At 38.2% G+C, this 26698-nt stretch overlaps 1 protein-coding gene across 4 annotated transcripts in view; it reads right to left on the bottom strand.

The window, feature by feature from the left end:
* The window catches only part of CEP112 (centrosomal protein 112), a 148741-nt gene that overhangs the window by 109243 nt on the left and 12800 nt on the right, over window positions 1-26698 (bottom strand). For all 4 annotated transcript variants that reach the window (XM_027691449.1, XM_027691448.1, XM_027691450.1 and 1 more), the window contains exons 7-16: window positions 21785-21832; window positions 21564-21638; window positions 9691-9777; window positions 7706-7805; window positions 6422-6540; window positions 5255-5398; window positions 2874-3028; window positions 2413-2542; window positions 1824-1916; window positions 956-1015 (exon numbers count right to left, since the gene is read on the bottom strand). In XM_027691449.1, the coding sequence (XP_027547250.1) occupies window positions 956-1015; window positions 1824-1916; window positions 2413-2542; window positions 2874-3028; window positions 5255-5398; window positions 6422-6540; window positions 7706-7805; window positions 9691-9777; window positions 21564-21638; window positions 21785-21832 (1011 nt within the window). The remainder of the gene's footprint in view (window positions 1-955; window positions 1016-1823; window positions 1917-2412; window positions 2543-2873; window positions 3029-5254; window positions 5399-6421; window positions 6541-7705; window positions 7806-9690; window positions 9778-21563; window positions 21639-21784; window positions 21833-26698) is intronic.

Genomic DNA, 26698 nt, shown 5'->3' with positions numbered 1-26698 from the left:
TAAAAATATATTGGCATAATTTGGGTATTTTGACCTGCAATGTTACTCCAATCCTGAATTTCTCTGGAGTTCAACATTCATAAAAATCCATGACTTGACTAAAAAGGTAGGCAAGGTTTAAACCAAAGCAGATCTCGGAACAAAAAAGGGTTTGACTTCAAGTCAGCAGAAGGGACTAACTCAAACCAAAACCCCACTACAATTCATGTCACAAATGCTATTACCAAGTGACAAGTAGCTCGGATCACAATCCATTATTTCATGTTATAAATTTGCCACATTTGGAAGTGACATGTTTGAGTAACACATCCTTTCAATTAAACAGGCATCTAAGCACCCTCTGACTGAACACGAGTTGCACACATAATGTCACTAAAATTGAAGTTTAATTTGAAACCTATTGATGTTTAAAGTCTGAAAGAGCAGACAGCATTTGCAAAGTGCTTTAAGATGAAGCGTTTCTGACGAAAATTACATTTTTTGCTTTAAGTTTCTGATGTAAAAACAATGCACGTTGACAATATATAGAGAACACATGGAGGAGGATGGAACAGAGATATACTGGGGAAAAAGAACTATGGAAGAACACATGAACACTGACAAGAGGCCAGGTTTCATTCAGTTCATTATCTTTTCTCTAACAGCAGCTGGCATCAGCTGCCACCAAAAAGCAATGTAAAATAACAGGACAGGCTTCCAGGGGCAATTCTTTGGGAATGCCTTCCCAGCCCAAATTACTGGGCAGCAGGTTCTAGAATCAGAGGTGATATCTCTGTACTCAAATAGCTGTCCTTAAAATCCTTCTTGAATTTGTCCCATTATTTTTCCAAACTTTGTGAAATGCTTGGATTCCAAAATTTACTACTTGGGGGATTTCAGAATTTAAACTTTAACTTCTGCACAGAACAAAATTGGAAATGTGCACGGGATGGTTCATTTTCCTTGCAAACATTACCTGTTTCTCATACACACGCTCCCAGTGAAGTTTGTCCTGCTGAACCTTGTATTCTTGATCCTGCAGGGGAAGAAATGTGTATTCTAAATAATCCAACCACATTTTTCTTCCATTTCAAAGCAGTCAAACACACACATTTGCTGTTATATAGAACAGCCCATAAAAATTAAAAATCCACTCAATATCATCCTTAAAAAATTCTCTGACATACCAAAAAAAAATTCAACCAATAGCAAATAACAAAACTATCTCAAAAGTCATGATTCATGTTTTTTAAAGAGAAACAGCAACTTGTTTTCCTGAGCTATTAAAATGCCACTCTGTACTATATCAACTGTGAAATGAAAGACATTGGAGGAGAAGTAGATGCCAAAACTCCAACAGGACTGATACATGATACAGATGTGGAACTCATTATCCTCAGATAGGAGGATTAATTTAAATGCCTACAGGAAGGCAGAATATTGAACTGAACTGTTCAAGAGTGACAAAATTAAAAACAATTTTGAAACTTACTTTTAAAGTGTTTACAGTTTATGATAAAAAAAAAAGACATTCATCATTCTTTGTCATGTTTCTCTGTAACCCACCAACACACATTTCAACTGTTTTATTTAACATGTGAATTACAAGAAACAGTCAAAAAATTTCCGTGAAAATTCTGCCCTCACCTCTTTCAGTCCCACTTTTAAATCAACCTTTAAGCAAAAGGTGACATTTTATATATTTCTATTAATAAAACACAGACAAGCAGGCATGTTTAAATATAAGTGCATTCCAGTATGGCTGTTGAAACATTTAAATCATTAAAAAAAAAAAAAAAAAAAGGAGAAAGGGTTGGTCATCCTTTAGGAAAGTCAGGGCTCACCCTCAGCTGCTGCTGCCTTTGGTGTTCTGATTCTTGCAGTTGTTCCTTTAACTGAGTCACACTCCTCTGTAATTCCTCAATCACACCAGATGTCTGCAGGGATTTAACAGAAAAAGGGGTTTTTGGGTTGCACTCCTCACTAGCTCTTCAGATTCATCTTTTACATCTTTAAATTTATTTCTCAAAGCTGCCCAAAATTGGGAAAAAATTATCAACTTGGGGAAAAAAAACTGTCTGAGTTTACAGCTCTGGATACGCCACTTTGGGCCCTCTGGTGAACTCAGAAATGTGTGTTGAAATCCTTTGGTATCCAGAATTTTAACAGACCAAACAAGGTTGGGGTATCAATTGTATCTTATCTGAATGAGCTGTGGAAATACCACCTGTATGGGGACACACACACCAGAATTATCAGTCAACTTCAGGTGACTTTTCAGTCAAATTTGGGAATGAGAAATTAAATTCCAATTCTATTTAAACTCACACACGAGTAACTCAGAGAACTGAACAGTTACTCGTATTTATACATAAGCATTATATTTATATTGAGGAGACCATTAAATAAACCACATTTTCCTGCCTATCATACCTTAGCTGCAGAAAGAGCTTGTTCCTGCTTTATAAAATCTCTATCAACATCAAATTTACTTTGTAGTCGCTGGATGTTCTCCTTGTACTCCTGCATAATGTGGTCCTTGTCTTTCTGTAGCAAGTTGTACCTACAAGGAGTAAGCAAACAGAATATGGAAATTGCTTTCATATTTTGGCATTTTTACTTGCTCAGTATCAATTCTACAGATCCTGCACGTCTGCCTGTGCCACTGCTCTTGTCACACAACGAGCTGCTTATAAATAATGGAAAGGTAACACCCTCCTCAGGATGGTTGGTTGGGCCAGTCCAAAAGGAGTTGGACATCAATTAATACATTTTCATGGAAGCTTTTTAATGTCAAAGAACATTCACAGTGCTCTTGGAGCAAAATGAATAAATGTTTGCTCTTGGAAATTCCATATTGCTAAATGTTAAACGGGCAAGTGTTATTTAATTACCTCGCTTTGAGTTCCTGAAGCTCAGAGCACAAGTCTTGGTAACGCTGCTCTGCTTCCATCTTCTCCTGAGATAATTTTTGCTGCAGCAAATGACTATTTTCAGCCTCAACAGTCAACTGCTGGACACGAGCCCCCAGTTTTTGGACAGTCTCGTTCTGAAAGAACAGATCACGTTGAGGAAACCCAGAACAAATGAGGGAATAGTCCTGTTGTTATTCAGTAGCCTGGAGCAACAAAGTTCTTTGGTGATCCAGAGGCACAAGGGTTACAATAGCAAAGCTGTCATCAATCACGACAGTAAATTCTGTGTTCTACACAAAACATAAATAAACCTTCAAAATATGGATGTCTATCCCCCCCTCAAAGTAACATGTCTTTTCCCTTAAGCAAAGCAATAAATGTAACTGATTTTTAAATTGCAAATCTCTTAAAATGGGAAAGAAGACAGGTATTTCTATGGAAAAGTGTAATGGATGATAACACATGTAAAGGATTTTTAGACCTCCCATTAATCTAATTACAGTGATTTCCTCTCAATAAATCACATCTATTAAAAGCTGCATCTTTTTCCTAGAACTTCATCTCCTAATATAAACAAATCTAAAAAGGAGCAGAATAAGAACAGGCAGGTAGTATGAGACCACTCTGCCACTTCCTATTCTTCCCTAAATTTATGGTAACATGCACGGAAATGAGAAGACTCCTCAGGAGGCTGAAGTCAAAAAATAAGACCCAGCTGTCCTTCCAGGATGTGCAGATCACAGTTATTTTTATATTAACAAAGGCCTGACGATGGGGGGAACTGGAACAGAATTTTCACCCACTGTTAAAGCAAAATAAAAACCCAAACATCAGCCACCTGCAGGCACTGCCCCGACTGGGACATGAGCCTGGAGCAAAGCCAGAACTTCACACAGGGTCACCTGAGCTGAAAATATTCCATGACCACAGCAGAGCAAAGTTCTCCATCAGTGCAAAGCCCAGGAATATTTGGGGTTTTTTTCTGGGGGGCAAAGGGGTGTTTGGTTCAGTGTTTTTTTTGTTATTTTGTTTTTGTTGGTTTGGGTTTTTTGTTTGTTTTTCCTTGTTTTGGGGTTTTCTGTTTGTTTGGGGTTTTTTTTAAAGGAAAAAAAAAAGTACTGACATATTAACAAATATCATAACTCCTCCCTGGCCCTGTGGCCCTCGAGGAAGTTCATATTTGTGCACAAACCCCTCCTTATGAGCTCTATGGCATTAGTTCAATTGTTCAGCCCATTCCTCTCTCTAACAGCACTGGCATTCCTGACAACATGAAACTCTGAACAAGGAAAAACTCTGAAATACCAACCAACCAAAAAAAAAAAAGAAAAAAATAAAATCAGGAGACAGAAAGAAGGAGAGAGAGAAAAAAAGAAAACTAATTTCCAGTGACAGTCTAGTCTTTCATCTTAAGCCCTGCCTTGAACTCTACCTTGTTTAATTATTAAATCAGAAGCTGCTCAGCAAGATCTGTCTAGTTTTGATGGTTCTTAAATTCAATCTTGCTGACAGACTGTGTCCATTTTTCTCTGTATTTACTGTTACCTATGACATGATCTGAATGTTAATTTTTAAATTCAACATTCATTAATAAAGGCATAAATTTTGTTTGACATTGTCTTTTCACTCATTCAATTTTCCTCATGCCTCATCCTGATAAAAAGTACAGGATGCTTTTTTGAGGTTACTTGTCAATTTTTAGCTTTCTGCATCATTTATATAACAGGCAAAAAATCCACATTATACCTTTTTCCATGTTTATAATTATTCTAGAAAAGAAATGTAATTATTGATTATTCTAATGTCTCATTTCAAAACTCTTTTGATGTGATCTTTAACCTAACAAGCATTTGCTCATTCAAAGAGAAGGTGGGTAAGTAAAGAGTCACAAGTATCTGTGAAAACAGATCTTCTATATAAATCCTTTTTTATAGTGCACAAACCTACAGAAACAAAAGTTCTGCTAACTTGAATCAAAAGCAGTGAGAAATGTTACAGTCAGTCCTTCATCACAAATATATTTCTCTGTAATATTGACTGAAGGGCTGTGCTTTGATTAATTTTATCTGGGGGAAAAATCCTCAGTTGGATTGGCTGTCCTCTCAAAGGACAGAACAACTGCATTGCACCATCAAAAATAAGTATATACACTAATCACAGACTCATGGAATGGTTTGGGTCAGAAGGGACCTTAAAGGGATCTTAAAGATCATCTGATTCCATGGGCAGGGACACCTTCCACTACCCCCGGCTGCTCCAACCTGGCCTTGAGAACTTCCAGTCCACTTGAACACAAACCCACGGACTCTGAATGTTGGAAAAGACACCTGCTACTGTGAGATATTCACAATAAAACTCACAGTTGACTGTGTCTGTTGCAAATACTCCTCCTCCATTTTGTGGAGCCGGGCGTTGGTTTCCTCCAGCAGCTCCTGCATGTCCTCCGTGTGCTTCTTCCGGATGTTGAACTTCTCCTTCTCCATCTCAGCCACAGCGTCGTGAAGCTGCATCAGAAAAACAGTAGGAAATAATGAATGGCATCTAAAACTAGCATTTATAAGTATTACATTATTGTAGAATATAAACAGAACAACTGAAAAGCCCAAGTGGTCACATTTCCACCCCTTATAACAAGACTAGATAATTTGCTCACTAAATAGGTCTGCTATGACTCTACAAAGCTGTAAGAAATATAAGCAAGTCATTTAGAAGCGTGTAGAGGGCATAACTTAATCCACACAGAATGCTAAGAGACGTGCCTTTGCCATGCTCATATATTCTATTAGAATGAGATGATCTTTAAGGTCCCTTCCAAACCAAACCATTCTGGTTTCTGAGAGAAAAGCCCATTTAACACTGAAGCCTCAAGGTCTTCAGCACAAAGGACAAGATTCATGATTTATCTCTTAGAAGGCAAGAATTAAACCCAACATCATTTCCAGATGCAGGGCTGCAAAAAAATTAAATTACACAGCATTCTTCATCTATAAAGGGAGGTGGGTCTGCCTTTTTTGTGACCCTCCCTCTCCCGAGTGGGGGAAGCAAGACAAATCCTGACAATAATCTGGACAAAGGTGATGCTGTCTCACAATAAACATGCTTTTCCCCCTGTTTTGCTGCTGTCTTGAGTTTAACAATAAATACAAATACACTGAAGAATTCATGACCCATTGCAAAAATAAGAGTTCAAAGGAATCACCGTGGCAGCAGGTAGCAGCAGGTTTACCCAGATTAAAATTCCATGTCAGGTCAACCAGAAATAAACACTTCCCTAATACATCCAGAGGCTTGCCAGGAGGCCAGATGAACCCCAGGCACAGGGTGACCAGCTGGGTGGGTGTGGGTGTGCAGGCATCAGCAAAAAGAGGCTTAATTACCTCAGAAAAAAAAAATATAATCAAAATCAGCATAAAAAAAACATCCCTCAAAGTAACGTATTCCTAATATTTATTTTGTTGAGTGACAAAGTGTATTATGTCAGATAAACACTGTAGGAATCTGTCAAGAAAGCAAGTATTGTTCATTACCCTTTTCTCCCACTCGTTGTTCAGGGAATCATTGCTTTGCTCACACATCTTCTTCAACTCCACAATCTGCTGCTCTTTGGCTTCTCTGACAACTTGTGACTCACGAACAAGGGTCTGAACTGTTAAAAATGGGAAAATAAACAACCATTCAAGAGACACCTTTGGGATTGTTCAGTGCTGGCAACAATCAGTTTACATCAGCCTTCCAATTGACCCGACTTTCTGATGTTTTTTGGCTCTTAAATACTTAATGCACGGGCTGCTTCAAAATTTAGCACTTTGATTCTGTGTCACTACAGCATTACAAGGGGTTCTCTGTTTTCTGCTTTGTTTACAGAATATTTCAGAGTGAGTCTTCCTTCTTGAAGGAGTAAATACACATCAGCAAAATTCCTTACAACCTAAAGAAAATAGGCATTTTTAACTCGATTTCATGAGCAGCCCTAGAAGAAGAGGTTCTTGTGAAGGTTGAATGCTAGAGATATACAAGGAAATTAAGTTCCCCGAGTGATTGCATTGAGAATTCACAGTCTAACAAATTTAGTGGAAAAAAAACCAGGTACATATTCATTTTTCAGAAGCGACTGAGGTTTTTCACTATCTGGTAAAAGTGGAGGCAACTCAAACACAACCTGTTCCAGCCAACCCACTGAGAGAGGCACCAGATTCCTTGTTGGACAAATTACTTTCCCAAGGAGGAGGAAACAATATACATGGAACACTCTCCCTTTTTGTACATAGATTACCAAACTTCTGTATTATTTTACATTGTGGTTTAGTCCATAGTGTAAAAGGACTCCAAGGAATTCTAAAAGAAACTAACACTGAAAAACTGCTGACAAGCCGCACTCAGGCCAAGTTTTGTACTTATGACATATTCAAGACTACTCATGTTTGAAATCTCTTGCCGCAACAGTTTTAAAAATAACCCATTGTGGTTTGATTAAAATGTACTGAATGCATAAAGAAATTAACTTTGGGCCAGAGATCCCAAAAAGTTTGAAGCGAGTGGTCAAAATACTTCAGCACCATCAAAGAAAACTTTTTTTGGTGACGCTCATAAAACCTGTGTTAAATATAAAAGATCACAGGCCTCCTGGAATACGTGGGTTGGAAACAGCAAAGGCAACTGGACAAGCCTCTCAAAATCTAAAGGAAAAAATTAAGTGAAGACCTGCAAAGGAAGAAGAAAGGGATGTTTGAAGGAGGAACACAAGCCCACAGCCACAAGAGAATGCAGTGCAATACCACCACAGAGAAAACAACCAGAAAGAGAAAAATCACCTTTTTTCTCCAGTCTTCTGATCTGATCCTCAGATTCTTTTTGTTTCTTTTTGTAGGTGGACTTCAACGCCTCTATTTCGTCATTCTTTCTATCCAAAATCTGCAGGGACAATTCAAAATATTTTAACAAAAGTTCGGAAAAATCAAAACTACAACCAGTGCACAAAACAACACACCCTGATCTCTGGCAAAGGCACTGCCTTCCAGAAGTGCTCAGGTCCTGCAGGACTGTGATTAAATCTAAGTCATTTTTCACAGCTCAGACTGCCAAGTCATAAACAAAGGACTGTTGTAGATAAATGTAGGCAGAAGTAGATTAAAAAAGGAGTTTCATATTTTAAGATAGGTCTTTTTGTTTCCTTTCAAACCTGGGCAAACCCTGTGTTGCTCCTGTTGAGTGTGGAAGTTTCATGGTGCTACTACTGCAACAGAAAAGATGGGTTTCCCTTTTCATATTTAAGTTGCTTCACACTATTTAAAAGCACCTAAAATTCTCAGCAGGTTGAAGAAATTTGGAAATAAATTGGTAAATTTGATTACACTCTTCTGTGCTTCACCAATTGCAATTCCTTGCATGGATTCCAAGGAACAAAGGGTTGGAATAGAGCAAGTATATGAAGGTAACTACACCCCCATTTTCTGATTTTGGAAAAAAACAGCTCGAATATTTGCACACTTTGAGATAGTATTTTAATTTAAAAAACTTTTTGTTTAAGATAAAGATTAAAGTCCCAGAAATTTTATAACAGTGCCCCAAATCTCTTATCCAACAGAAGCTTTCATCTTAAAACAATATTACTCCATCTGCAATAAACGTTTTGCGTCTTTAAAGATTAATACGACGCCGTTTAACCTTTTCTAAAATATCCAACGTGATTAAACAACTTCAAAAGACGGGAATTCTAACATCAGTTAGAAAGGGCTGACAACTCAAGGGATGAGAAAGCATTTAAACTATTTCTTATTCTCACAAAGCCGTTTCCTTTCCACTCCCGGCTTCGCTCACTGGTTCTGCTCACGGGCTCTGAGAGCAGATGAGCCAAATATGCACCTGACCAAATATTAACATCCTTTCAGGAGGCTTTGATGTGTCACAGTGTTGTGTCAACCAACTTCCTCCAAGGCTGTGACTCAGCCTTAAGAAACAAAACAGAGGCAGTGAGTAATGCAGAGCTTACAGCAGGATCAGCCATCGGGATCCCGGCGCCGAGCGTTTAATTCCCGCCACGTCCCCGGGATCAGAGCGAGTCCAGAGGCACTCGGGACCTCGCAGGATTTTACCCCATGTTTAAAACATGGCATTGAAAGCAACCACGTGGTCTGTGATAGCCTTTTTGTGACCTTCCCAGAAGTGGTGCTGTGCAACACAACAAAGACAAACCCAATGGAACCCAAAGACGCAGATCTGGTGTCGTGTCAGTGCTGAAGAATTAAGAGCCACGTCAGGTTTAACAACACAAGAACATAAGTAAAGGGTTGTTCAGTGACCAGGCTTTGCTCTAAGACCCTCTCAAAAGGGAGACAGGAGAACAAACACTATTACTGTATGAGCAGGAACATATCTGATATACTTGTGGATTTTCCTACTGTTATATTTTGCATTTTGTCCATAAAAAGTCTTTGTTCACATTTTTCTATAACACAGGTGCTCTCTCTCTGAAAGAAAAATCACAAGTTTGTGATTTCATCACACACAAACCCACAGAAGTTGCTGGGCTGGTAAAATAGGTTCTCTTGTTCAAACAAACAAATGGCCTCGTGTATTTTCCTTTGTTTTCTTCCAATGTTTTCCCTTTCCTAAGTTTATGTTACCATAGAACACTGCACATTCCTATCAGTTTATGCAAACTTACCTACAATCTGGCTTTTAATGAACATTAACTGCAATTGTGGAGAAGTTAAAGAATAGCTGCTAATTATTAATGATAATCATATTCTCTATTATGAATACATTGTTTTTGGAAGAAAATACAAACACTTTTTACCTTTTGAACATCAGCATCATGCTTCTGCTGTAATTTCACTTTTTCTTCATGAAATTTACCTTCTGCTATTTTCACTTTCATTTCCAGCTGTAAAAGCAAAACAGGATAGGCAATTTAAATAAAGAATGAACTACACTAATGACCTTTTCATAACTTTAAGAAGGCAAGGGGAAGTCACCAACAAATAATTGCTGAAAACAATCTATATTCAGTTTCCCAATATTTTCATATCCATTTGATAAAGCTGCTGCGAAAGATGTCAACCTAAAATATCTATTTAGAAAATGAATTTGTAAGATGTTTTAGTTGGCAATAAACACAACTGCTACTGCCTAAAATAAGCTATCGTCCTTAATTTAAATAAACACTTAGGAATAAAACTTTTAATATTTGTTAATATACCAAGTTTGTTAAACTTGCTTTCCTTCAGGCAGGTGTTACATTTATACAAAGAATGTCCTTCAGCCCAGATGCATGTTTGTTTTTGTTTGTTTTTCATTATTCATAGAGTTCACATTATAAACACATTTCCTTTCAAAGGTGACTTATAACAGGATTAAGGACTGGATTGCTAAAATACATTTCCTGTTGTGTTTGTGTTTGTTCAAAGCAGTGCTTGAACCCCCTGACACAATAATACATTGACAATTCTTACTCAGAGTCTAAGTTTCCAACTCTAAAGTATTTTTAAGTCTCTTGCATGTTTTCACAAGGAGAGGTATGACAGGAATTTGGTGTTTCTCATGTTTTCTAAAAACCAAAAGTGACACCTTGAGTTCAGATTTGGGCTGTTCCACTTCTACAGTTAATAATTTCTGCTGTTCAGAAAGCAGAGGGGATGCAGAAGCTTCTCCAGACACACCCCAATGCCCTTCTCACATTAGAAAGGGGGGATCAAAACCCCTGGAATGAGGTACCAACACCCAGCAGCAGACAACAAAGTGGTTTTTGGTCAACTTTGTGTCCTTTTGGATGTCCTAAGAGCCTGGGGAGCTGAGGCTCCCCCGCCCCAGTGCTGGACACTGGACTTACTTCACCATCATGTTTTCAGCTCTCACCTTTTTATTTATCTCAGCTAAAAACCTGCCTTGTAATGCTCTGAACTGACAACTCCACAGGAACCAACATTATTTCCATTCCTTTGACTACTCAAAAGTTGCCATTGCAGCATGAATCTAACACAGACAGACACTAAACACAGTGCAAATTATTAATTTCTTTTACATGGTTCATTTGTGTTATAGATTTATTGTGAATTGAAAACATCACTACCATCACCAATAGAAAACGTGAGCCACAAAAGTCCAAGTCAACTCAAAAATGCAAAATGCTGCTCTGTAAACACAGAAGACTCCTCAAGAACTGAAAAGAGGAGAAGGAAGAGCAGCAATTTCTTTCCATTTCTTGACTCTAAACCCGCTTATTACACCACAGATAAAGAGACCTGTCTCCCAACTATTTGTACACAGCCTTAGGCAAATTAATGGGGGGAAAAAAGTTAGATTGACAATTAATCTAAAGAAAATAAATCATATTCTCAGCTGTCAGCCACCTCTTTTATCACCCCAAAATAAGTATCATGATAAAAATGCATGTTCTATTCATGAAATCTACGCATATGTATATATGAAAAGAAATATATGCATATATCACTCCAACAAAGTGACATTATAGAAGAAAATCTTCATACCAGGTGATGAATAAGTGTTGATTTAATAAAAAAAGCACAGTAATCCACTTCCAGATAGACAGCTTGTGAACATTCCATAAATAAATATGAAGGCCTTGTAAAAACACAAATACTAGAAACTAAACATGAAAGAGACTCCAATCTACTTGAATTACATTAAAAGCTTATGAATTACTGATGCACAGCTACTGCCCTCACACAACCACTAAATCCACACAAACACTTTACATTTAAAACTCATTAATAAAGTGAGAATGTCTTGGCATGGATGAAAATTAATCCTCGGTGGTTTTGTATCAGCTGAGAGCGGGGCTTGGTTTTATTATTCCGTACGTTGAAATAATACGAAAATAAATCAAAATCTAAAATTCCATTTGGATTAAACACGGACATACACGTATTTCCAAGTGCTGGTGACTGTTATCAGCCACAGGCTGTTGTTCTCCTGCAGGTTCACAACAGAACTCCCTGTACTCGAAGCCGGTTCCCACTTCCCATTAATCTTCCACTTAGCACCACCTTGCACTAGTTCTCATCAATTTTAGCTCATTAATTCATTACTCCACTTCCCCTAGAACAGCCAGCTCTTCCATTTTCACAGATTTTGGGACTGCTTTCCAAAAACCAAGAGCTAATTGCAACCAAACAACGTGAAAAAACATGAAAAATGTGTTCAAGGCACAGAAGTCAGCCCTTAACGATGCAAACCCTGTGATAACAAAATAAGATTCATTTTCCTCTGAACGTTAAAAATAAAATTGCTTGAAAAATCTCAACTTCTCATCACCTGAGGGCTGAAAAAGTGATACCTTCAAAAGCACTCAAGGTCCTCAACTTCTATAAATTTAATGAAATTCTGCAGTTTCAGCACCGCAGACACTTTCCTGCCCCATCTGCTTCATCCACAACTTTCCTAATTTTGTCCCTTCAAGACTTACTATATAAAGAAATGGGAGGAGCCCCACATTAAGCTGTTTGAAATTCAGTAGATGATTTGCACTTAGAGTTTTCAGCTAGTGTTAAGAGGAAAGACGTATTTGTAACGAAGAACTGGTAAAAAAATAAAATAAAATAAAACATCTCCCACAACATTTAAATTTTATACTGCTCCATCATTCCAAAACACACATGTATGTTCATCACAACCTCTGGAAGTACTAATTAGAGCATTTGCCATAAAAATTGGTTTAAAAATCCTACACTTATCTTCTTCTGTGAAAAACTGCTGGACACCTGAGGCCTGAGGGCTGGACACCTGAGGCCTGAGGACACCACCAGTGTCCTATAGACAAGCTTGGAGTACTGGTTTCACTTATAAATGTGCTTTTTGACCCACCCTTTCTGTGAGGCACATTTCCAATCTCACCACATATGCAGATTAAAAAAAATTGAAGTCATGTAAACACATTTTAACCGGTGACCTCACGAGGGCCGGGGCGAAGCAAACGGGCTCATCACAACCAGCAGTGAAACATCTCCCCTTCCCCTGTGAACCTGAAGCACGTTATTAAATACTAATTTCAGTGGAGGAGCATCTTTTCCAATTAAAACCACACCAAGCTGAGGCTGAGCCCGTTTGCAGCTCCCAAAAGTCAAACCTCATCTGCTCCGTGCGTCCCAGTTTCCTGCACTTGGTGCCTCCATGTGCTGCTCTTCCATAGGGTGCCCTCTGCTCTGTTGATTAAACTCATATTAAGAAACAAAATAACCTACAGCAGCAGCAAAGACCTTCATAAGTTTTAGAGAAAATAGAGAAAAGCAACTCAGAAAAGCCGTTCCCCTCGTTCATCAGTTTTTATGCCTTTTATCACCAGTTAAGTGGCAGCAGAAAATATGAAATTTCTGGCATGTTACCATTCAGACAAGAAAAAAAAAAAAGTAGATGTTTAGCTATAGTAGGGAAGTTTGCAGCTATGTATGAAACGCAGCCATTGCTGTTGCCTGAACATCATTCCTTTGGATTTCTGTCATTGTTTATCCTCCTCACAAAGAGTATGAGGCAATTAAACCCTAAGGCCATGTAAACAATACTGATGTCAAACATCTGTGCTGTCCCTGTTATTTAAAGCCAGGGAGGGTGGTAGCAGCAGAACTGCTTTTATGTGCCTCATCACACTTTCTTGCTCGTTTTGAAAAAAACAAAACACCACCCAAACCAGTCAATGGTCACCTGAAAATGGTTTTTCACCCCATCGCTGCCCTGTGTTTCCATAGCACGGGTTGGGTGCCAGGAAAATTTAATTAACAGCTGTCAAATTTCAACTGATAGAGTTTAACCTGCAGCTGCCATAAATCTTTTTTTTTGGGGGGGAGGGAGGGAGGGAAGGTGATCTCTCCATTTTTCATGGCAAAAGACAAACATTCATCTTGTCCCCATTTACGGAAATTTGTCGAAATATTTAAATAGCTGATTTAGGAGGAACTCAATGAGCAGGTTAACGATGTTAATCAGAGATAGCTTTGAACTCCTGCCCACTGCTCACTTGTCTTCATTACAAGGGCTCACCCTCAGGCCAGAGGTGGCATCTTGGAGCTTTAACATCCATCAGAGATTTCTTTTTTTTTTGGCTATTTGACAAAACACTACTTGTGGCTTGCCAGATTTTTTTTTATTTTTTTTTTTCCAAGCCTATGAATATATGGGGGAGGGAGGGAGGAAGCAAGGAAGGGGGAGAAGGATGTAAACAATAACTGAGAACTTCAAAGTAAGAACTAACAATGTAGAACAATGACTTGTGTATCTTACAGTGCACGACAAAACTTATTTGTCTTGGTGTTGTGCAGCTGCTGAAAGAAATCAGTGCACAGCACAAAGCTTTGATATTTTCATAGAAGAAAAAGGTTTCTTAACAAAAATATCAACAAACAACTCCAACTTTCTACTGAATCCTGTTTACTCAATTTTCACGTGCAGGGTTAAAACAATAAATATTGATAATTTATACAGTGTTTTAAACCATCCAGGAAGGCCAAGGCAGGAGAGACTGTACTTGCAAACCAGTCAAGATTTATTATAAAGACATGCTGACTTCAGACTAAAGTAATTTGGAACAGTGTATCTCACATCATCATTAACAAGCTGTCTCTTCTCATTGTGTTATTTCTGTATCATATTGTAGCCTCAAAAATTTTTATGATTAGCTTGGAGGTATATTAATACTTTCCACATTTTACAGCGATTTAAGAGCCAGAATAACCACCTAAATCTTTAAAAGAAAATCACTGGTGTGGGGAAAAAAAAGGAAAAATACTTCATGGCAATTTATTTGAATAGAAATTTCTACAGTAAATGTAGATTTTAATCATATTGGAACTAATCTGTTTTCAAATGGAACTGCTGAAAAGCTTGTGGAGTTTACAGGATGTGGAAAAAATACTGTTCACTTCCAATTTCAAAAAAATAAATAAATTTATGACTACATTTTGAAACAGTACATCATTAACCAACAGAATCACCAACCAAATTCTGCACTGAATATCATAAATATTTTTATCCAGTGCAATACCCAAGGTGAAATAAATGACTTGTAAAGTCTGTTTCAAAGAGCTCAGGACAAACCAGAGATGGACTGAAAGAAAAGAGGCATCAAACAAGTGGAACAGCCAGAAATTAGAATGCAAAAAGCCCCTTTATAAACATGGCATTTTGCCCAGATTCAAAGGTCCCTCCACAAAAGTCCATGTTTATGATCTGGACTATATTATTTGACCTAACAAACATTTATAATTCCCTCCACGGGTCTAACCTTCTTTGTATCTTTACTCTTTAAAAACACTACAGCTGCTACTTCCAGCTGCAATATTTTTTACAGAGTATTCTTTAAAGAGCAACTCAATATTCACTTGAGTAAAAAAATTAACATGAGACTATTATCCCATTTCAATAAACACTAAGAATGAAAGGCTTTGTCCTAAATCAAACCCTACCAGCTTTCCCCATCAAGAAAAACCTGACTTTTTAACTGACATTGAAATTAATACACATTTGCTGGATACAGAAAAATAATTGAAAGGACAATTGTTCTCGTTCATATGTAAATGTCATTAGGATCTTTCAAGAGAGAACAATGTATTTTTCACAGATTTCCAAGTTGAGGGCAGTGGCAATAAGGAGAAATGCTCTGTGTATCCCAACAACTGTAATATCTGGCAATGGTATTTTTATCCCAAAGGATGTTTTATATAGCTAATAAACATAACATGCATATTAGCACCACAACACATCATATTATTTAACAGCTTTATTGGAGTGGCAAGTGTCCCACTTCCACACAGAACAAGTACATCTGCCACCAGGAGCAGACACCAGTAAGTACCAAAAAAAGTTCAATATATGGTTAGAAGTTGTGAAAACTTCTACACAGGAGTATTATGAGATATAATTTCATGAAAGGCAGCTCAGAAACACAGCAAACAATCTTCAGTGGCCAGCACTGAAGTCTGAGCCCGGTGGAACCTCGTGAACATGCAAAAAAATCACACAGATTTCAAAGGCATTTAGTAAAATCTGAATACAAAAGTAGATACTGCTTGAAAACTTCCTATAATTCTGCGTAATGTTGAGTCCACTGAATGAGCCTGAACACATTGAGTCAACAGCACTGACTTTTTCTCCCCAGTGTCATTCCTCTTTTTTTTTTCATGTTGTGTTTCAGCAGCTGCTGAAGTTTTTAAACTCATTTCAGGATCTCCTAAACCAGCCACTAAAACTGCACTCTTGCCTTCCTTTCACCAGGGCAACATTAAGCAATAACAGTGTACAGCACTTTTTGCAGTCAATGGCTTTTCTCCCTTAAAAATCAGGATCTATACATGTGGGGGGGGGGAAAAAAAAAAATCAAACTTTCTTCCTCCTTTTTTTTTAAAGGGAGAGACACTTTGAGGTAGAGATTAATCATGCAGCAAAAGATTAATTCCCAGCTGCTTGGCAACCATCTGGACATTCTACTGGTTAAAACACTAGTTTGAATTGCTAACCTACCCCTTTGATCTTTCTCAATGTCTCCAGCCCATATGTGCAATAATTAAAGACATAGTTCACAAACTATTGCAAGAAAAAAAAAAATAAATAAATAACTGTGCACGTACATATATATCTTCATAACCAGCCTGGTTGGTATCAGGAATTATAAATCACCAGGCAGTTTATGAAAACATGTCTCATCCTGACATACACTGGATGTCTCACACCAGTCTGGCAATAAAATAAGGTTTGGGTTTTATAACATTACATTCTGAAGAGTTATCAAAGCAAGACAGGATGTGACTTCCTCACATGGAAGACAGCGGACAACTTGCACATGGGGGTTTTTTTTTGGGGAACAGGACATTAATCAGCCAGGAATCCTGTTAACAGGAGTCAGCATTGCTGTGATTTTAAACATGAACTAACAGATTCCTGCTCAACGATTACTCGGTGGTGAGAATCAGTTTAAAAGTGGATTCCTCATATAAATCAGGCACTGCACACTCCAAACAGACACCAGGGTTGTGGGTAAAAGGAGGAAATTCAGTTGAACCAGAGAATGTTCAACGCCACAATATGCACTGCTTGGAGTATTTTGAAAGGGAAGTAAAACAGTATTTTCAGAACCAAGTTGTCATAAGAAAGAAAAGTTATGGAAAAGTGAAAAATCAAAATGAAAGCAATAATTATGCCCCTTCGTGTGGGCCACACTTGTGTGAACAGGATTCAACACACGTTCTTACATTTTAACAAGAATATTCACCAGAATTAAAAACCTTAACGATTTTTACCCCTTGGAAATGCTTTCAGAAAGTTCATCAACACTACTCTCTGCTCCTGTTATTACTAAATATTTCTGAGCTTGAAAAGCACCAACAGGATCACCAGCCCCATCCCATGCCTAAGGAGGTTCCTTTAATTCTATCCAGCTCTCCTGATTCCATACACAGATACATATATATATCCATCTACCAAAATTTAAACTCTAGAGACACACAGAAACAAGCACACAAGTACTTTTAATTCAATATAATATCCCAGACAACAATACTGATATCTTTTGTTACCATTCCTGGAAGATATGAACAAAAATATTTGTTTTCAATGAGGAAACATATCAAACCCATGATGTAGCTAAAAGCACAATAATGTTAATTTTAAAACGGTTTAATTACAAGACTCCTTCTTTTAGGACACTCTCTCCATATTGGTTTTATTGATTGCTTTTAATTTGGCGTGAATTTCATGTATTTAAATCCTTTGTTATGGAACAGAGCAATTAAGAGGAGGAAATCAAAACCAACAGGACAATGCTCACTGATCAACATCTTCCAACTGCAGGGACTGTTATCTTCAAGGGTTCCTTTTCTCCTCCTCAAACCCCACCTCTTTCCATGATAACACCAGCAAGTGTTATTCACCCTCTCTCCCAAGTCCTACAACTTTCTTTCCTCCCTGAATTCTTTCCTCTACATTCCCTCTTGGGGTAAAATCTACATCCCAGCCCTTATGCAATTTTCTCCCTTTCAGTTTATAATCTCTTGCCAGATAAGTGAGAAGCCCAGTAAATCCACTGCTTTCAACACCTTAAATTTAGAGCACTTTCAGCCAGATCAGGACTAACCTATAACACCATCAGTGCAGATTTTATCTTAACATAAATAGATCACTCCATCCCAACGCTTTTGGTGCAGTAAAACCATGATGATCTTGATGATCTTTATAAATAAAATTGGTGTCAGGCAGCAAATGGGAGTGCTCGTTCCCAAAATAAAAGGAGAAAAACTTAACTATAGAGATCACAAAGATAAAGGTTCTAAACAGCCTTTTTAAAAGGCTGCATCTTAAAGATCAGATTTCTTGAATACATAAAGCCCAAAAAAAAGTTTTCATCTTACTTCTGGTTCTTAATAATCCATGAAGATGAATTTTTTGGGGGGGGGGGGAAATTCTCTGCACTGTATGTTATCTTACACACAGATCATCTCCCCTTTTTCCTGGGCATGTTTTCCCTCTTCTTCATTCCTCACTCCATGAAAACTGGTGGGAATCATCCAGCAGGTACCCTGTGTTCCCCTGAAAACTCACCCAAAATTCCTCCTCCCTCCAGTTGCACAACCCTTTAGTCTGGACTAATTTAGCACACAAGAGGCTGGAAAAGAACCCATCCAAAGACGTCATCACTGGATTCCCAAAAATCAAAACAGAGAAGTGACAGGAGCACAGTGATAAGTCAACAAAAATATTGGAAACACTCCAGTGTTCCCAGTTAACCCAGAGAGGTGAAGCTTCATAAGAGAGTTATTGCACAAAGCATTGAGCTTGCCAGCTTGTCAAAAATTAATTAAGAGGTGGTATGCAGCTCAGGACAAATTTACCCCAGGTATTCATTATAACCTGTAGTTTAAACTAATGAGAAATGAAAATTCTTTCCAATATTCCTCAGATGTGTTTAGGTTTCATTTCTTGAGATAAGATAAATAAACGTCTTTGTTTACAAAAAGTAAACCAGAAAGAAATTGAGAAAAAAAAAAGATAACAAAAATTAAGATTGATAAAAATTAAGAAAGAGAACTTCCTTAAAGGAACACCAACACTTCTTTAAAGGATACATCAGACAAACTAGTGGTTTGGGAAAAGTCAGCAAAACAACGTGTTTTATTAACATAGTTCATTTTATTCTCTCAACACAGCAGAATTCTGTATCTTAGCAGTGCTACTGGATCTGCTTTTCTGAAAAATCCCAAATTAGACTTTTCCTTTCCCCTCCTCTTCCCTGAGGATCATTCTGTGCCTCTCAGGATGGCCAGAGCTGAAGTTCAAAGGGACACTTTTTCCTTTATACCAAGACAAGCCACTCCCGTCTGTGGTGCTTTGCTGTCCTGAACACGGATCTATTCCTGCTGTGTTGCATCTTCCTCGTCTGAACCCCTGATTTTTCCGTAATGACCATTTCCCAAATGGTTTCATAGAATCATAGAATCAGCTGGGTTGGAAGGGACCTCTGAGATCATCAAGTCCAACCCTTGATCCAACACCGCTGTGGTTCCCAGCCCATGGCACTGATGCCACATCCAGTCTCATCTTAAAAACCTCCAGGGACGGAGAATCCACTACTTCCCTGGGCAGCCCATTCCAATGGCTGAGCACCCTCTCTGGAAAGAAATTCTTTCTAATGTCTAACCTAAACCTCCCCTGGCACAGCTGAAGACCCTGAGCCCTCTTGTCTTGCTGAGAGTTGCCTGGGAAATGAGACCAACCCCCACCTGGCTACAACCTCCTGTCAGGGAGTTGTACAGAGTGATGAGGTCTCCCCTGAGCCTCCTCTTCTCCAGGCTGAACAGCTCCAGCTCCCTCAGCCTCTCCTCACAGCACTTGTGCTCCAGTCCCTTCCCCAGCCTTGTTGCTCTCCTCTGGACCTGCTCCAGGACCTCAATATCCTTCCTGAGCTGAGGGGCCCAGAACTGGACACAGCACTCCAGGTGTGGCCTCACCAGTGCTGAGTCCAGGGGCAGAATCACTTCCTTGGACCTGTTGGCCACACTGTTCCTGAGCCAGGCCAGGATCCATTGGCCTTCTTGGCCACCTGGGCACACTCTGGCTCATGTTCAGCTTCCTGTCAATCCAAACTCCCAGGTCCCTCTCTGCCTTGCTGGTTTAATCCATGTCAGAAGGATTTGGGAAAGAGATGACTAAAAGCCTGACACTGCTGAAGTTTTCCCAGGGCTGGGATGTGGTTATCACTCCACAGGGCCATGTGTTCAGCATTACAGAGTCTAAACAGGTGCAGGAATGGTTTATGAACAAAGGTCTGAAGGTTAAAAGCAAAAAAACCCCCACAGTTATCCTATTTTACGTTCTCCTGTTGTACTACAAAGAGGTTGAGAACAGTTAAAGGTTTCCCCAAACTCTTTTGCACAGCTCTATTTTTCTGTTAATGCATCTCCCTTCTATAAATGAAAGGGCTTTATTCTTAATTGAGCTTCACAAACAAAATAAGATGAAAACACATTTAAGTTTTCTAGTTAATAGCACACACATGGTGATTGTGAAACACTGTCTGTAACCTTTCCAGTTCAAACCAGCACCATTAGCAAAAAAATCCTGGATTTTTACTGTGTGGTTTAGAGGATTTTTCCACTGAACCAGCAAAGTATTAACTGGGTATTTTATGTAGCTCCTTGGCATGCATTCCTGTTTATTTAATTTGAAAATATTGTTTAAATGACAGCATTGTGCTTTCAATTTATTTATTTTCTGGGCTATTTTCACATCTTATGAAACCTGGCCTCATCCTGAGGCACTGGGGCTTTGAATATTGTCAGTGCAAAATGAACAGGCAATATTAGAGCAGAGAAAGTGAAAGGATTGTGCAACTGCTTGTTTGAGCATCAAACAAGGCTGCCAGGTAGCAACAGAAATCATTTCACATCCATTATTGCATTAACAATGGAAGCAAATCAAATTTACCCTCCCCTGTATCTCTGCTAAAGGCACCTTCTGCAGTGGCTTGAAAGTAACTTTAGGACAGTCCCAATTCATAAGTGTTGAATTTGGGTTGAGTTTGTGACTAGTTGGTTGGGTTTGGGTTTTTATTAATTGTTTTCCTAATGCACATTGAGTTTCCTTTCCTGCCCATTAATGCACTGTCTCTCAAAAAAAAAAAAAAAAAGATGTTTCCAATAAATTGAGTAGTTTGTGACAAAGTATCATGGGCAATGGACTTCCTTAATCCATGAAAAAGGTGAAAATGACCACAAAATCTGACTTTTATACACATTCATAACAAAATAACATGGTGTGAGAGACTTAGACAAGCTTTGACAGAAATCTCCCCAATTCACAATGTTTCAAAGAAGTAAAAATAAAACCCCATATGCATAAAAGGGGACTGGAGCTCAATGAGGCAAATATAGAAATAATGTAGGTCAAGGTCTGCAGATTTTTAAAGGTATACAGAAACTAAATAAAAATCTCACTAAATCGAGGGTGTCACTGCTTCTGGTAAAAGGTAGCTTGGAAAATTCCTAAAATTCAAACTTTTCTATTCTTTCAAAGGACCCGTCTGTGTGTTCAGAAAGTCTTTTTTAGCCCCTAATTGGGAAGTACATGAAGTAGTTAATGAAAAGCCCTGACCCTTCAGCAAAAGTTCTCTTCCATGAGATTTTTGCTGCTTTTTTAATGCCCAATTTCCAAAGAAATTCCAAGGAATCTCACCTCTTTCTCCTTTGCTCGAAGCAGTGCCTGGTGGTCGAGAGAAGGCCTTTTTGCTGGGGCAATTTTAGGTGTCACCTATTGAATGAGAAAGAGTTCAAAACAACTCCATAAGATAAAAAACAGCAACTCCCGAGTAAAATCAGCCCTGACCAGAAATTAAAAATACAGAGAATGTTTGTTTGATTGCCTTTATGACACTTAAAGGGAACACAAGCACCTACCAAAGACCTTGGCATCGGTTTTTGTCGCAAATATCTTGGGTTTTCTACCTGGAAAAAACGAGTCAGAGAAAAAGTCATCGTGGCAACAATGCCTTATTGTGTCTTACAAACAGTGAGACATCACAGCTACACTGACACAGCAATTGTATCACTCCAAAGAAGCACAGAACAGATCCCAACCTGCCTTAAGTGTTACAGAAATAGCAAAGCTTCCTAAGAGATCACTTGGGTGGCTGTGACCTACTCAGCAAGTTTTATAATTTAAACAGAACAAAAAAAAAAATTAAAAAGAAAAATCACACTTTTTTCCCCCTAAAACCTTTGTGGTTGTAAAAATTCCAATTCCAATGCATATTTTAAAAGGCTTTGGCAGCTGCAGACGTGGCTTATGCAAAAGATTTCCAACTTGATTGGATACATTTTCCTTGAAATCAGTGTAAAGCCACAATAAATTTACAGATTATACTGATTACAATCCAGTGTTTTTGAAAAATTACACTTGGGTGCATTGAAACAACTGCCACACATATAAGTCATAGTGACAAAACATAAGGAAATAATTCATTAACATGACTGTATAATTAAAGCAGCTCTTAATCACTATTTTTAAGAACTGAACACAAAACATTGTTCCCAACCCACTTCCTCTATCACACAGCTCTGTCTTCCTCATTCTGTCAGAGATGAGGCTCAAGCATCACATCACAGAGATGCCCAAAAAAAGCTTTCAAGGGTATAATCTTGGAAAATGCAGCAGTGGGATATGGAATATGAATGTGATTGCAATACACATTAAAAAAACCCCAAAACACTAAATGTTGTAAGATTAGGTTGATCTACGAGGCAAATATATCAAATGCTTGCACTTTCTCCAGTGCTATTAAATAAATTTGTGTGCTGAATTTATCAGTGAAAAAGAGGCTTAATCCCTCTGAAATTTCAATTTGATACAGTGCTATTCATTTCCTGTCCTAAAAGGTTATGTAGGATTTCTATATGGTGGGGAAGAGTTGTCATATTTCACCCAGTAGTTGTAGATATCCATGTTTGACACAAATTCCATTTCAATGAATTATTATCTTTTATTTTAACCCTATGGCTCAAAATATAAGAAAACCAGTAATTCAACAGATAATCTATTTATCTTTATTGTCAATGAGTTTACTACAGTTACATTAAACTTTCTTTCCTACAGAATCCATCAGGGAATGAAGGAATCCTGCCTGCACCTACTGCCACAAAAATTAAGAAGTCTGGACACAGAAGAGATTGGTGAGAAGAGGAACAGAGGAGTGAGATCAACAGGGAGCATTAACCACAGCGGAGGGGAAAAAACAATGAAGAGAGATGGAAATAAAAATACAAAAATTCTAAACTAAAAATTTTGCTGTCCTACACATTTATACCTGCACTAGTATTTTCTATCTATGTTTTAGGAGTATTACACTCTTCTTTCCAGCTCATTTTGGCCACTTCCCCACCCAGCCCACACACCTGATCAGCCCCTGGCAGGTACCCAGGGCTGAAGGTGCTCCAGAAATTCAAGGCACACCCCAATTTGGCATCCCAGAAACCTGAGCAGCAGGGAACAGTGGAAGCCTTCCCCAATACCTGGAGGAATTCTGAGAAGGCTGCAGAGCCACATTTCAAAGGTTTCATTATTTCCTAAAAGCCCTCTCTGTCACACAGTACCATCACCCCCTTTACTTTTGCTTTTTACAAGCTAAAAATCACCATAAATATTCACAATTAATCCAAATCCTTTATCTGACCATGACATTAAGCTGTTTACAGTCTTCAAAACCCATCTAAAAAGCTAAGGTAGATCCTACTTGCTTGTGAGAAGAAGGAAAATGTGTCTCTAATACTTTGTACAGCCCAAGTCTTGCATTTTTTGATTTTGTAACAGCAGCCATATGTGCTTTGAAGTTAAATGTTCCCACTTTGTTACTTGTTGTGGATTATATCCACTTAAACTGATCTGTAAACATTTAATGCCTCAACATTCATTCTTTTCATGCTGGTCTTCTGCAAAACTTCTTGTTCTCAAAATTAGACCACATTAAAGAGGGAATATCACAATAAAGAATGCCCAAAAAAAGAAAAAAAAAAAAAGAAAAGCCTGTATTTATGAGAAACATGCAAATTTTAAAATAATAAGCAAAAGGTCAAAGACAAGCCAAAATACATATGTATGAAACTAAAGGACTGCCATGAGAAGAACAGTAAATCACATGCCTTCTTAAGAGTATGAACCAAATAAATGTCATCATGAAAGACATCTTCATTTGGACTAGAATTGAACTCTAATTTGTAAATACCACTTCTTAATAAAAATGGCATTTTGAATTTCTTTGTAGAAAACATTTTGGATTCCCCTCTTCCACTGGGCAGTCAGCCAAGAAACCACGTTTCCATTGGTGAGGACTGGCTTGGTCACCTTCTCCCACTTGAGTCCTCCTAAACCAGAGCTCTGAAGGTGTTGGGTGACCAGATCCCCATCACTTAACAGAAAGAATCTACTTCATGAAAACAGACCTATTTTCCTAAGTTGAAAAAAAAAAGCATGGCAGAAATGTGCATAAAAACACAATTCCAAAACAATTCCAATCTGAGGCAACTCAGTCATATTTTTTAACTTAGTATTTTCCATTTCTATTTATGTAACAACACCTAAAGTGGTCAAAACCAAACATTTTTGAAGTATACAATAAAGGCACCTGTGCAAGCAATGAGTGAAGCCCTGATAAAACTGAATTGATATAAAATGGTTTCCCCCAAAAGCAAGGGCAGGGCAGGAAAAGCACAATTTTGAGCTCTAAGTACTTCCACAAGATTCATCCTCAGGACCTCAACTGTATTTCATCTCTCAGGCTGAAAACAGCACACAGGCTTTATATTTGTGCACTAACCATAGTCCAGAAATTTACAGCAAATGCTCAGTAAATACCACAATAATGACAACATTAATGTCATGGTTCCATCCCACCCCTCCAAAATCCCATTTCATCCCCTGGAAGATGATTATCAAGGTCTAGTTATGTTCAATAAAGCACAACTGGAGCTTATTTCAGCTCGGTCCCAGAGGCAGAAGGTATATTGTGCATATTAAAGATTCAGGGAACAAACCCCCCACATTTGGATCAGCAGCCTTGCTGCTAATTCCCCCTTCAGCTTCTTCAAAGACAAAACGTGATTGTTTTCAAAACAAGGATGGCAAAAACACACATGAAAGAGTTAAGAACACTTAAGACTTTGAAATGGTAAACAACTAAACTGAACCTTGCCCTAAATTCTTACTTTAATCTAACAAACCCAGCCAGCATGTTCCCTACAGAAATAACTGCTGAGTAGCTTCAGGAAATTTGAGTAAGGACATTCTTATCTAACATCATAATTTGTAGGGAAGTTCACTTTAATGCTGCTTCTGCAGTCTGAGTGGAAGGACATTAAAGCACACGAAGATTGTTTGTCAGCATGGAAGTCGAATTTACTTTTTGAAGTCACACCAGCATTTGGAGTTCACTGTGGGAAAGTTTTTATAGTGTTGCTGCCCTCCAACGCCACAACATATACAGTAGGTATGTTTATAGTAAGCAGACAGACTGAGAAACCAAACAAAAGATAATCAAATGGTTTGTACAGAAATGGTTGAGCTTAACTGGACTGGAAAGACACGGGCAGATGTGAGCCAAGTGCAGGGAGCAGGCACAGCCTCCTCTGCTGCTGCAGCCACCCAAGAATTCCCAACGCTTCCATCTGCTTTAACCCTGTGTTAAATCATTTCTCCAAGGGAAGAGAACATAATGCAAGCTACTGACTGCAGAATTTCTTTGGTTCAAGCCCTCCTAAACCCTTCTCAGGCAATAACATCTCCCATGCTAAATCCTTCTGGGCAAGACCTGATGTCCAGGTTCTTTGTGCTGCACATCCCACATCGCTTCTGGTAAAAGCTAAAGAGTTAAATTCTTGTGCTGGCTGAATTCCAGTGATGAAAACTCATGTTCTCCCTGATTAAAAAACCCTTTGCTGTTTCCCCAGGGTACAGTCTCTTTGTGTGCTTTCCACCTAAAATGATGTGCTGAATTTCCTGGGATGTTTGAAAGCCTTGCTTTGTCACACCTAAAAATTGGTTACAATTCAGTGACAAATCCAACTGTATCAGAAGCACCATGAAATAGGGAAAGAGAGAGAGACAGACAGAGAGAGAGGCAGGTCAGGTAAGAATTTGCAGGGATTTAATTCATTGTTGTTCCTTTACATAACAAAATTTTTATCCAAAAATTACGTTTCTCTGCAATCTAAAAAGCTCAACTACAAGAGGAAAAAAAAGGAAAAAAAGGTAGTTTAATTCCATTATCCAAACAGCTTTTTTTCCTGATTCATATATATCTATATTTCACAATATTTAATTATTTTTTGAGACAAATAACAGATGGTCACCTTCCCTTTAGCTATGACTGTACTAGATTTACAACAATATGTAGAAGTTTACTGACAGCTGTTAATAAAATAAGATCATTGAATCATGGAATGGTTTGGGTTGGAACAGACCTTAAAGCTCATCTTGTTCCAATCCCCTGCCATGGGCAGGGACACCTTCCACTAGCCCAGGTTACTTTTATTATGTCCTAAAACACGTAAAGAAGGACAAAGTAATGACAATTGTCTCAACTCCTGGCTCTGAAATTTTTCCCTTAAAACAGCAATACAAAAAGATTTCTTCTTTTCTACATTGCAAATGCAACTTCGAGGCACAAACACTTGATAAAGGACAGTGCCCACATTTAGATAAGAGTCAATAAGGGCTAAGAAAAACACACTTTTATAATGTATGTAAAACTGGCTTACATTAGTACTCCATGTACAAAAGGGAAATGTATTGCACTCAAAATTCAGCTTTTTAAAAAAATA

Source organism: Neopelma chrysocephalum, unplaced genomic scaffold (assembly GCF_003984885.1).
Source record: "Neopelma chrysocephalum unplaced genomic scaffold, ASM398488v2 Primary Assembly neopelma1_84, whole genome shotgun sequence".
NCBI classification, from domain to species: Eukaryota; Metazoa; Chordata; class Aves; order Passeriformes; family Pipridae; genus Neopelma; species Neopelma chrysocephalum.
The sequence above is the reverse complement of the archived record's forward strand: the minus strand, read 5'-3'. Positions and strand labels throughout refer to the sequence as shown.